We start from the raw sequence: 13,051 nt of genomic DNA, 5'->3' as shown, positions 1-13,051 counted from the left end.
GTGCGACCGTAGTCGCTGAAGTTGGCGACAGGAGGCACGCAGGAACCCGATTTGTCACTTCGAATTTTCGATTTGGACCACGGGCCAATCGGGAGCTTCGTTAGAACATGGGGTGAGGTGCACGGCGTCATACGTAAAACGCACGAGTCGAGTATAGGTTATGATGCTGGATGGTTGGGATAAATTGCCGGATAAACAAACAAGCAGGGACGGACGATATTTTTCATTCACAAGTCGCTGGGGAGATTCGGTACGCGCGAACACGCTCGCGTTGTCCCGATATGTCGCTTTTGTTTGTCCGTGATCCAAGGATCGGCAATTCGACGCTTCGAACGATCGAGCGCTGTGAGTAATTATTAATAATAGATCGCAGAAGTGGTTGCTCTATGTCGACTTTAAACGAGCTTGCTTTAAGCAGGGAACAATGATATTTACCCGAACGTGAAATCGAAGCATCCTACGCTCGTAAACATAACACAGAAAGTCTCTTGTTTTCGTTACGAGGCGTGTATTTCGTGCCGCGAAGCATGCGCTTATAAATATATTTTGTCGTTGTTGTCGCGATACGTTGTATCGATAACCTGTTCAAAAGAGATCGCCTCTGCGTGTCGCACGTTATACACGTAGACCGTGTTCATGTTTCGACGAACGCGGCCGCGATCCGGTCGAAATATTTCCGCGTGGAGCATTTGCACGGTCGGTTTCGGAGTCCGGATCAGTAATTTTCTGGAATGTCGCGCGCGTCTCGACAGGTTCTCTCAGGTCGCTCCCGCCGAAGGACGTTATTTATTTCGGAGGTTAGGTTAGTTAGCGCACGGCTGATAGGTCCGGTTCGCCGCTCCGTCACGTTTTTTTCAGCCGTTCACCTTCGAATCTGCCTCGTGCGAACTTTTCGACGATGATCGCGACGATGCGGTCCGCTCGGGAACAGGCGCGTCACTGGCTCCGCTCGAAAAGTCGTTCGTCATCTTCCTCGAGCGATTCGCTGGCAATGCCCTGAAATTACAGTATTGTCGAGCCGCTGGTAAAAAAGATCGGGCGTGAAGGAGAGAGAGAGAGAGAGAGAGAGAAAAAATCGAGTTATCAGAGCTGCCTCACAGGACGCGCGAGTCCGAAGTGCTCCGAGGTGCTCGAACATCGAGCTCTCGACGAGTTAGGGAAGACGACGTTCCAAAATGCGGCGCTGCAAAACGCCCCGAAATACGTCACATTCTGAAATTCGCACATCTGTGGGCGCGACGGACGAAAATACATCGCTATAAAATACCGCGCGCTAAAACATCATCATATTCCGAAAGTCGATTCTCGCCGCGCGGCGTTTCAACACACGCCACACGAGAGACGCACGGGGCTCCGAAAAGCATTCCGAAAGGATTTGTTGATTCGGGCGAGTTTGGGAATCCTCGCGGCTTCGATCTCGCGTCGCGATCGCATCTTGATCATGAATCTTTCGTCGACCACAACCGCGATTACATTCGTGGCATGGCGCAGACTCGTTTTCTCTTCTAACTCCCTCTTCTCCTCGCCATCCCCTCGTCCCCGTTTCTCTCTCTCCTTCCATCCTGCACTGCGCTTCCTCTCCTTTCGTTCATCTCTCTATCCCTCTCCGTCTACTCCTCGATATTTCCTTCTCTCTCTTTCTCTCTCTCACACACACACACACTCGCCCACTCTTTATCTGTCCTTTCTCCGTCTCTTTTCTCGAGCCGGTTCGAGGAAGAGCTGGTCGATTTGCGACTAAGAACAATGCGAGAGCGAAGATGACGAGACGAGTCGGTATGCACTGATAATGACAGTTTGCGAATTCATTTCGTGTCCGATTTTCCCCGGGTCTCTGCACGAGGAATTTCGCGATGCGTGAATAAGGATCAAGTCGCATAGGCGCCGGCTGCGCAATTCGATTTACATTCCTCGCTGGCGGGGTATCGGAACGCGTCGTGAAATAAAATAGCGAGAGTCTTGGCTGAAACGCGCGGGGGAAATATCTCCGTTTCTTTTCGCTTCGACGTATTTAAAGGAAATTCGTTGCCTGATAATGTAACATTTTCGCACTTAGAAAGGATACATAACGCGGCGGTGTGAACGCGTGAGAACCGGTATGCGTCGCATATTTTCAGAAGCCGGCCGTGCCGAGTTCTTCTTGAGCACCAGGTATAATAACGCGACACGTTGCAGCTGAAGCAGAAAATGCGTCCGGTATTGCGCTCCGTGTAGAAGATCGTAGTACTAGGGATTTCGATTTTTGAAGTTTGGTCAGCTACAAGCAAGTTTTTACCAGGTCAGGTAGCTACAAGATTCCACGACGTCGAACTTTATGTAAAGTCTACCAGCGGATGTGTGAATGGTACTAATACCTGGATAACTGCTAGGTGGTCGGAGCGATCGCGAGGGTTATAAAACTGGTGAGATAAAGCTATTGTGTCGATAAGTCGTCTAATTTGAAGAAACGTGTTCATTATACTCGGACTATTCTGAAAGAATTGATTGTTAAGGATTTGATTATTAATACTTTGACATTTAATTTTCTATGTAACGCACGCAGTTAGCAATTTTACACTTATTTACGAGATAGCGTGAGGTAATATTTTTTTATTTTAATTAAAAAAAAAAACCGGAAAATTGAATGGAATTTTAATGACTATTGCCTCCGTTCCAGCCAGGCTATCGATATAATAGTGCGTGACGGCTAACGTTATATCTCCCGATAATAATTGATTAAAGAGGCACAAGTTAGAGATATACATCTCGCAGATACGCGAGACGCGGAAAAAAACGCGTCAAATAATAAATTTTTCTTAAGTACTCGCGAAAGTCTTGAACGAAGCCACGTGAACATTCCCGCTGGGTTTTCTGCCTTTGGGTTAACAAATCGATAAGCGGGTGAAAGGAAACTCGAAGGTCAACGTCCGTCTAAAAACGACGTGAACACCGGTTGCATTAACGATGATGACTGCAGTCATAGGTCGTTACGATTCTAACGTTGCCACTTTCTCGGGTATTTTATGCGCGCTTTCTGTCGCGGTGTTCCTACGTGCCTCAGTACCTCCGCACGGTCGATCGGCGAATCGCTCGGAAAATGAAAGCGTAAGAACTGGTGGATCGACACGGATCCGTAGATCGGCGAGCACACACACTCGCATACACACGCGCGTGCATGTATGATCGTTCGTCGTGATCTAACACTGTGACTGGGAAACCAAACGGAATAACAGGACGTAAGAGGAAAGTTCGAGCGGGTGATTCAAACTTGAAATCCTCGTGTCGTCGACACGTTCCATTTGAGCTCCAATCGAGCGTCTTTTTCTCGTTCAGTATCTTCCAAATTCCCCGTATGCTCCAATTATCGGGCGAGCAAATTTCGAGCAAAGCCGACGATCGTTCTCACCTTTTTTCTCCGAGCAGTCCGCCGGTCACACATCGACAGCACCTTTCGAGGTCTCGGCGAGGTCTAAAGGCCGAGAGCCGAGCGTAACGCGGCTGAGCGACGAGGAGACAGCGAGTAAAGGTGCGTCTTTGGTTTTCTCGTTCCAGCAGACAGATCGAATCGAAATAAATCGGCGGGTACGACGAACCGGTTCGCGGGATCGCGTGAGTGCGCCACGGCGTGCACGCACGCTCGCGTGAGAGGGGGCGGGCGGGGGCGGGGGCGAGCGATATCCTTTTTGGGGAACGAAGAATCGCGAACGAAAAGTCTCCCGGCCGTCTCCATCGGCGGCGGGCAGAGAGATGTATCGCCAGATGTTTTTCACGTGCCAAGTGCAGTACCTCAACGACGTCGATCCGTTCACTTATGCGACCCTCTATCCGGATGTTAACCCACCCGATCACACCTTCAGCGCGACCTTGCCGCTCATCAACCAGCTCGCCGCCGTGCATCGGCTTCTACGGGCGCCTCACAGGGTAAGTCATCACCATCGACCTACATTCTCGCTTCTGTCCGAGGCTGCGTTTGTGCCATAGATTTGTAAATTGTGTCCACGTGATATTTAGTCGAACTTCCTTCATATATACAATGTAAACTATGTAAAATATAATAAACCGTACAGCACATGAAGAAAATATTGTAAGAAAAATTACCATGAAATTTTGTAATGCTGAACCATACCGGAATTATAACTGAAACTATGATGTGTGTTATAATTTTTAGTGATTTATTTCATTCTACGCATTACTAAAAATTTCGACACACTTAATAATTTTAATCATAATTTTGGTCCAGCGTTACAAAATTTTATGGTGACTACGTTATTTTCTCCATGCATAATGCAAAGAGAAAGGATAAATTAATTTTTAAGCTTTAAAATAAATCACACATGTATCCGATTTTGATATTAATTATGAAAATATTTCACATAAAAAATTGAAAAGTTGCAATAAACGATTAAACATTCATTGCATTATGCAGCCGATTTAAATAAGAATATCAATAAAATCTACCTTACAAACTGTTCAGAAAGTTTAGTGATATAAAATATACATGTGTGTAGATAACAGAGAAGTTTTATTATTTAAGTTCACCTGTGTGCTTTTAGATGAGAAAAGGCAGCGTTCCTTAGTTCATATTTGCAATAGATAAGATATGCATAATATTCATTTTCCTTTGTTATCAATGCGAAATCAAGTTCGCCTAATCCACTATTGAGTTTTCGTGGTATCATAAAATATTAAAATTATGCCATTATATTCAAATCAAATAATTTTACCAATTTTTTTTTGTAATTAGATTAGGTTATGTTAGGTATAATCAATTTAGGTATACTTAATATATCTATATAGTAGTATAAAATTGGTGTACATGCTATTGATATACAAAATGTTATCATTTTATATATTAAATTTACCTGTGAGTTTTTACCACAAATGAAATATAAAAATTAGACTTAAGAAAAATAAACACTTCCACAACAGTTCATAGATTACTTATAGTCTGCATATAGATGATATATTACGTATTGTTTACATTATTTACGCTTAGACATAAACAATATTATATTTTACGCGTAGACGCACAACCTTGAATTCCACGATTTGGCGTCCGCGTGGGATGCGAATGCGAATCTGACCTGCCGAGAAAACGCGCGCGATCGTAAAGGCGAGTCCGAAGAGAAACGAAAACGCGATCTTTTGATCTTAACACAAAAGAAAACGAAACGCTCGTGCGTGAACTGTTAATTGCTTTTCGAAATATCCTTTCTTGGTTTCTCGATGAATTCCGCCTGTTACGTACAACCGTGAAACTCCGTCCACAGCACGTTGCATCGAGGTGCTAATTAGCCGCTCGCTACGCCGGAGCAGCCGGAGCGCTCTCAAAATGCTCGTGGCTCGCGATCATTAATCATTTAGTGCGCATCATTTGAACTTCACTCATCTCGAACCTCGCTCACACAGTTCTTATCGACGGATACCATTGTGTAGCACGGACGCGAGTTAAATTTAACGTCGCGATTGTTATTATTTGTCAACGTCGATAACATATTACGCGCGTGAAAGATAAGACAACTGTTTCGTCCGGCGATAAAAGGGTATCTGTCAAATTTGTCCCCGTAAATTTTCTCTGTCTGAGAACTCGGCTTTATTGAACTCTTCCATACAGTTCTCTCTCTCCATTGTGAGATTCGACGATGTCTGTTTTATTTAACAAGATTATATTCTTCGTCGCGGAGCCACGAACTTCACACAGTAAACAATTTTCACGTCAAATTTAACATATTTCAAATGTCCCAAATCGTCTACTCAAATTTTTGTCTCAATTTAACACGAGATGAATATGTTGAAAAGTAACATAAATATTATGTAAAACATTTACACAAATGCGTTAATTGACACTGAGATATAAAATGTTATTTTATATATATATTTATATATTTTGAATATCAACATAATATAAAATGTTAAAATAATATAAACACAATATATTAAATTAACACACGGGTGTGTAAAAAATTTAACACAAAAATTTTTTAACAAGGATCGATTTTAATATAAGTACAAAGTATTTTTTTGTTGTGTTCAGTGCAATAGCGTAAAATTCAACACGTTGAACGTTTCTTTTTGTTTAACAACGAGAACACACGTGTGCACACATCTCTCTCCATCTCGAGCGTGTAAAACCGTCTGTCGCCTTTCTCGCTCTGATATTTGCGCTTGCAAAATGTTCATAAATTTCACGGTTAAACTCGATAAAATCTCGCTGTAGAATTCCATTGACATTGTCGTGTGATTTTTTTCTTCTTTCGTTTTTCTTTTCGTTCCACCTTTACGACCGCGCGTTTGTTTCACGGCGACTGACGTTTCGCCGTCAAATCTCGGGCATCCTTTGTGTGCGTAATTCGCGTGCGGGGGTGTTTATAACTTTCGCGGAAAGTTCACGCGCGATTTACGAGTTGGTAAAACTGAATCGCACACACACACACGCCGAAATAACGGGTAGGTTTCGGACGAAATCGCCGCGCCGTATTTTCCGCCTTCCATAAAACGTATTTGCCGCTTACTCTTACGAAACGGCCTATACAAACTGGAATAACCGGAGGAAAAACGCGGAACGCTTATTTTGAAAGTGGCGCAAATTGGTCCCCTCGAAGCATAATTGATCCGAGTGACATTTGAGTGCAGATTGACGCAATGCGCTAATTTCAGATAATTCCGGCGGTGTCGTGCAATAATGCGCCTCTAAATTAAAAGTGACACCGATAAATTAGTAGTAATAGCTTCTAAGTGATTTGGAATGCTTGCGCAAGATGGCTAGGTTGTCGCGAGCAACTTTCGTTTTTCCATTTAGTAAAAGAAGAATACCTCGAGAGCAATTTAAACTTGAGGGAAATAACGTTGCATTTTATGCGAGCCAGTAATTTGTGTCTGTGTTCGCGCATTACGACCTATCAACACCTCGTGCTGGCTCGTGAAAACTCTGCGGCGTTTTATCGTTCTCAGCTAATCGAGGATCCAAAGGTGTAAACTCGAAATGTGCCAGCGGAGAGTGCATAATTTGCTATTCCGCGGTATTGCCGGTTGTTCGCCGAACCGTTCTGCGCGGGTTCTCGGATCTTTTCAAATTTATTGTATTAGTAGTTCACCCCAATATCGGAGAGAGAGCTGCGCGCAACCGCGCGCCTCGTTGAAGCCGTTGCGAAGTGACTGCTACAAATTGGCCTTATTAAAATCCTCCAATCGGAGAGATATATCCCCGGCATTATGCGCGAGCGATCGTAACTTCTGCGCGTGTCTGCTGCGTAAACGGATGATCCTTTCGGTCGAGAATTCTCCTTGAACATTGCTCACCGAGAGATCAAAGGACACTGCGTCGCCGAGTAAAGCTTAACGAAGCTAGCAGAAGTGGAAGATCGCGTAGAGTTCTCTCGTTTTGATTTACCGTTCAACGATAAATGTACCAATGTATCGGATTTGAAATTATCAGCCGTTATCGCGGAAACGGTGAACTTTGTTTTGAAAATCAGAAAAATCGCATAAGCACGAGATATCCGTATTAACGTTTTTTCTCGCTTAATATCGCGTCAATCACTCTTATCACGCGTACCTGCGTCAGGTAATTGCGAATACACTCAGAGACAATACGAGACCGGGGCATGAGTAATAAGAGTCAAACGAGCTGCATAAGTGTCGTTCGCGTAATTCCCTCCGCGAATAATTTGCTGAGTCTCGGAGAAACCGGGGAAATAACGTGCAATCTTCCACCTTCAATCTCAACTTCTGCGGTACGCGCGGCCGCGGTGCATTGTATAAGCTATGTATAAGATAGCGAGAGAAATACATATCGTTATACAGAGGGTTCTCCCAAGTTCGCGTCCAATTTCAGAGTCGATCTTGCTTCCGACGAAACGCTGCTAAGTATGATCACAGGCGGTCGGTTCAGTATCTGCGATTGTGACGTTTTAACGAAGGAAGTTTCGGCGGCAAATTAAGCCGGTTCGGCTTGTTGTGGACTCGAGTGGACTTGAGTTCTCAATGGAAGCTCCATTCGAAACCCCCGCTCAACGAGACGCATAACATTTCAAAGAAGACTTCGAAATTGCGCAGACGTAATGGTGCTTAATTGAATTTGCCTATGGAGATTGCGTGCGTCGTCGCATAATACTTGTCGCCGAGCTAAGACGAAGCGAATTGTTTGGGAGACACCCTGTATAGCGGTCATACACCGCGCGACACGTGGTTCCTTTGTTTGCCCCGTCATCGTTTCTGGGACGGTCCCTTCAGGCCGCGACTATTGTCCGTGTGTACAGTTAAGTGCTACTGCATCGCTTAAACCTTAGCTGGTCGGCTACCTTCCCGGACTATACCACTCTGACCCAATTGCGCCGTCCTGTCGCAACGTTCCTCAGAACAGCCCTGGCAATCCTTCCGCGTTCGAGCCACTCGCGATGAAATTCGCTCGCTCCGGGCGATTGCGTCTGTCGAAAATCTCTCTCTGCGACACCTTTCGTCGCCGATCGCGGTTCGTTGCACTCCATTTCGTCGATCGGACTCCCACCGCTCGGCCAGGAAGTGTTGTCGCGACTTGATTCTAAGAGCCGGAGGAATTACGAAATTTGTCATCTTATAGCATACTGCGCACTTCTCTGCCTTCTTTGTTTCGAGACAAACTTAATTCCGTAGAGGCAGAGTCTCGTCCCGTCTTCGATCGCATTTTTTATATATTCTTGCCGAGATTTTTAGCGTTCACCCTTTAAGGTCCGCATATCGATTCCATTGGAGTAAAATGTTGTGATTTATAAGACCGTCTTAAAGGACGTTTCTAATGAAAATTTGTTGTCCGAATAAAATTGGCCGTTGGAAAATACGATTTTCTGAATGTATGTCGTAATTATGTATGTCATAATTATGTACACTGGACGTTTAAGATATAAAAGTGAGAAAATATTAAAATTGTTTTATTTGAAAAAGATTTATTTTCCGCTTGTATGTAAGATTGTTGAAGAACATCGGACAAAATTTGTATAAATAGAATATATTTGCGTTTTTCCACAAATCATTCTATATAAATGCAGGCATTCACGACTTTGCTCTACATGCGATTGCATATATTGATCTTCAGTTGGAAAGACACTATTTCACGAATTAGGACGGAGAATATTTCATAACTTCATTTAGGATGGATTATTAATATTAAATCGATAGAATCATTATTTTACTAACAGACTGAAATTTGAGGAAGGCGCCAAATTAATATATATTATTACGTTCATTTAAAGGATTAAACGGTAAATACTCCAATTCTCGAATTGTTCGAGTGCAAAATTACTTGCATGAGGAACGTCATACGGAGATCAGACTTGCGAACGTCGACTATCGGCTGTCGGGATTTTCAACAAGTTACGTAACACGGACATCGTCGCGGAAGATTAATCGTACGAATAACAGTCGTGTAACGAAGCAACGCGGTATAGGTAGAACCCGTGTAACACTTTAATTCTCTCTCTTTCTCTTCCTCTCTTCCTCCTTTCTTTTTTTCTCGCATCCGAAGGTTCGAGCGACCCGTGAAATGTCCGCCGGTCCTCTTCGGGCCCTTCTTCGGCAGATCACCAATGTAACGGTACACCGCAGAGCGTTACTCTCTCAAAGGGGGGAAAAAGTACGTTTACGGCCTGGGTATTATATACCTATAAGTATCCCTCGCCGATATACCGGTTATCGCGAGGACAGTGGCGGTTTCTTGCTGTGCGACTCCTTTGACCGTCCTTCGCGCTGCCATCAGTTTTGCGCTTTCAGAGCGATCGTTCCGCGTCGGGGCGTCTTTGCAAACTCGAAGCGAGACTTAAATATTAGATTATAGAGATGCTCGAGGTTTCAAATTCGCTTTAACGACACGCGCGTGCCCGATATCCCCGGTTACTTTCAAGTATCGGAATACGCAATCATGCGTAATAATTAGGGAACATTCGGGACTCCCACAGCGAAGTGTCGTTCCAACGTTAACGAGTCGTTTGAATGCGCGAAACCGTGCGCGGGAATCGCTCCCTCTCTCACCTTGCCCCACATTCGGACGCGATTAATTTTACCGGCCATCTCTTTTCCACTATTTCACTTAACGTCACGGAAACGCACGGCAAAGTGGCCTGTTTTATGGCAGGCGAAGATCCCGCGCCCCCAGGCTCCCGATCCATTTTTTTCCCCATCTCTCGCGCTATTGAATGGTAATGGAGAGTTACGATTGCGATTTATGGACGGCGGTTACACTTCGCGGGCTCCGAAATTTCGATTTTATGGCCGCGGCGGCTTATCGTTCGCCACCGGCAATGGACTGCGAAGTGCACCGGTGGTGCGTTGCCGCTACCACCACCGTCATCGTCGTCGTCGTGCCATTGAGTAACGATACCTGAAAGAAAGAAACGTAAATCACGGGGGCATCGCGCGCGCTTTTCCAATGTATTCCCCTGACAACGAGAACGGTATTTTCGCGAACGAGTCCATCGAGGGAAAAAAAGATCATTCGAATTTAGCGAGATGTATCGTCGATAACCGATTCCATGCCGCCGATTAATGTGACCGCAACGACCGCCGTAGAAAAATTAACCGCGTCGCTCGAGCCTCGAAGCCTGGGCGACTCGTAGATCACATCTGGGGACGCGGGTCGGGGATCATTAAAGTTCAAACATCCTATAAATTATCTCATTTACAATACTCGACGCGATCTCTGCAATTGGAACCTAAGGCAATCGGAAATCTCGATAAATAAGCGCGCTCGGAATTGCGAAATGCCGCGTTCTATCACGACCCGTGTGTCTATCTGTATGCCGAAGACGAGAATAAATGATTTTCACAAATCTTCATCGGGGAAAGATTTGATAACAAGTACCAAAATTTGGTTAACATATGTCGATTAAATCTTTGATTGCTGCAGTCAAATAATTAGTTCGGTATACTGTATGTACAGTATATACGAAATTACACTGAGAAAAATTATACACTGAGAAAAAACTTAAAAATTTATTTGTAAAATAGAAGGTTTATTTCATAGAGATAAATTATTATTTATTGTATTTAAATACGTTTACTTAAATATAGCGTAATAAAATTCGATTCCTAGCAAGTAAACTAATTAATAAGAAAACCTAGGCATATTTCACAAAGATATGTATTCCGTCGTCATAGTCGAATTTTTTATAACCAATAAATATCAAAGAAAATGTTACAAGAAACATTTACTTCGCGAGATTTCAATTTCTTTTTCCCTCAGTGCATATACAATATACAAAACTAAATTATTTGGTTACAGTAATTAAACATTTGATCGATACATATCAACCAAATTTTGGTACATTTTACTAAATCCTCTATTCAGTGTTCCCTTACAAAAATGTATAGACGCTACGGGAAGTGGTTGTCAGTTGAAACTTTTGAATACATAACAAACAATCGGATCGGTTAACGTTTTATTTTCCATTATCGAGAGAATAATCCTCTTTCTCATAGAGAATCAAAGCCTCTATTATAGGAGAACTGTCGAAATAATGCGAAGTGCACGACTAACGAGGAAACTTTAAGTCGGATGAGGTTAGAGGAGACGAAGCAGGACAAAAGGCACGCATTCTTAGCATTATACAGAGAGTAGCGGAGAGGGATGTTCGGGGGATAGATACATCGGTCCTTAGCGGAGCCAGGCGAAAGCAGAATGCGAGAGAGAGAGAGAATGCAGTACGCGCGACAAAAAGCCGAGACATCCGCTTTAAGCTGCCTACACGGATGAGCGTGGGCGCACACGAATCGTCGAATGAAGCCGCGTCGTCGCGCGGGGTGTGAGCTCGCTCGCGCGAGAGTAAGCGTGAATAACTTTTCCTCGGCGGCCGGGCTCGCTTTTCCTCAGCTTTCCCCGCGGAGCCGAAGTCCGAACTCGCGCGTATCCTCGGGAAGTTGCTATCCGCCGGATAGGTAAACGAACGGGAGCGCGTTTACCTTTCGCCACGCAGGAATGAGAGGCGGGAAAGTTCCCAGGGATAACGAAGGAAAAGTAATCTCGCGATAAAACGGCGCTTCCAATTCCTTCTTTGCTTCCTTCCTTCCTTGCTTCTGCTTCCTTCCCTGCCGAAATGTAAATCTCGCGAGAGAAAACGTGCCCGATTGAAACTTGGCGAGATAACTTTATTAGCTTAGTTAAAGCGGGAACGCGTGCAAATACTATTAAAATGCGATTTCTCACGCGAGGGCGATGCGTTTTCGCACTTTTCTCATTAAAACCCGCTCTCACGCGCCTTTCTTCGCGCCTTCCTTCACGCGGACGCGCGCGAACATATCTCGATTCTCGCGCGATTTCGACGCGTAAGTCATTCCGTTTATATCGCGCCTGCGCTCGGGGGACTCAAAAGTCACCTGATAGACGGCCCTTGCCTACCGACTCACCTACCTACCTACCTACCTATCTACCTACCTATCTACCTACCTACTTACCTATCTCCTCGACTACGAGTCAGCCGGCTCTCGTAGTTATAGGCAACTGGTATGGACCTCTTTGTTGCATTCCGCCACGAACGCTCGCGCGCGATCACGACGACTACGACGACGACGACGACGTCGACACGGCGGCAGTGTCCAGTTTCATTCACGAGGGGCGCCGTAATTCTCGACGGAGCGCTGGAATTTGTTTCAGAGGTACGCCGTGCACGAGAAGCGAATTTATAATTCTACGCGCGCGGTACGTTCGCACGACCGGGATGAAATCTCCGGGCGCGCTCGCGCGTTGCCGTCTTCCGGGTTGTGTCGAACAGCGGACCAAGATGGAGTGTTCCCCCGCGCTCGTGGAGATATCGTTTCGGATTAGATCGCGGATTAGATAGCATTCCGCGGGGTTGGAGCGCGCTTATCGGGGCTCGCCGGCGCGACGATGCGGCGTCGTCGCGTTTCGCCGATTTTATAGATCTTATACTCCACAAATCCTACGTTTCCCCGTGAGTTCTCGATTGTGTTAGGTAGAGCGCTCTATACTTAAGGTGCCCGTGGGGTCTACCGCGTTATCGCTTCCTGTAAATTCCATGACGTATTCACGGGACCATTTCGCAAAAAAAGAAAAACCTACTTTCACGGACTCGTAAACTCCACGAAG

The 13,051-nt window shown here is 44.9% G+C and overlaps 1 protein-coding gene across 2 annotated transcripts in view; it reads left to right on the top strand.

Moving 5' to 3' along the window:
- The first annotated feature begins 3,652 nt into the window (after window positions 1–3,652).
- LOC106742456 (FH1/FH2 domain-containing protein 3) overlaps window positions 3,653–13,051 on the top strand; it is a 148,848-nt gene continuing 139,449 nt past the window's right edge. For both annotated transcript variants that reach the window (XM_014615388.1, XM_014615389.1), the window contains exon 1: window positions 3,653–3,900. In XM_014615388.1, coding sequence (XP_014470874.1) covers window positions 3,727–3,900 — 174 coding nt within the window. In that variant the 5' untranslated portion in view covers window positions 3,653–3,726. The remainder of the gene's footprint in view (window positions 3,901–13,051) is intronic.

Source organism: Dinoponera quadriceps, unplaced genomic scaffold, assembly GCF_001313825.1.
Source record: "Dinoponera quadriceps isolate SergipeBrazil2010 unplaced genomic scaffold, ASM131382v1 scaffold113, whole genome shotgun sequence".
NCBI lineage: Eukaryota > Metazoa > Arthropoda > Insecta > Hymenoptera > Formicidae > Dinoponera > Dinoponera quadriceps.
The sequence above is the reverse complement of the archived record's forward strand: the minus strand, read 5'-3'. Positions and strand labels throughout refer to the sequence as shown.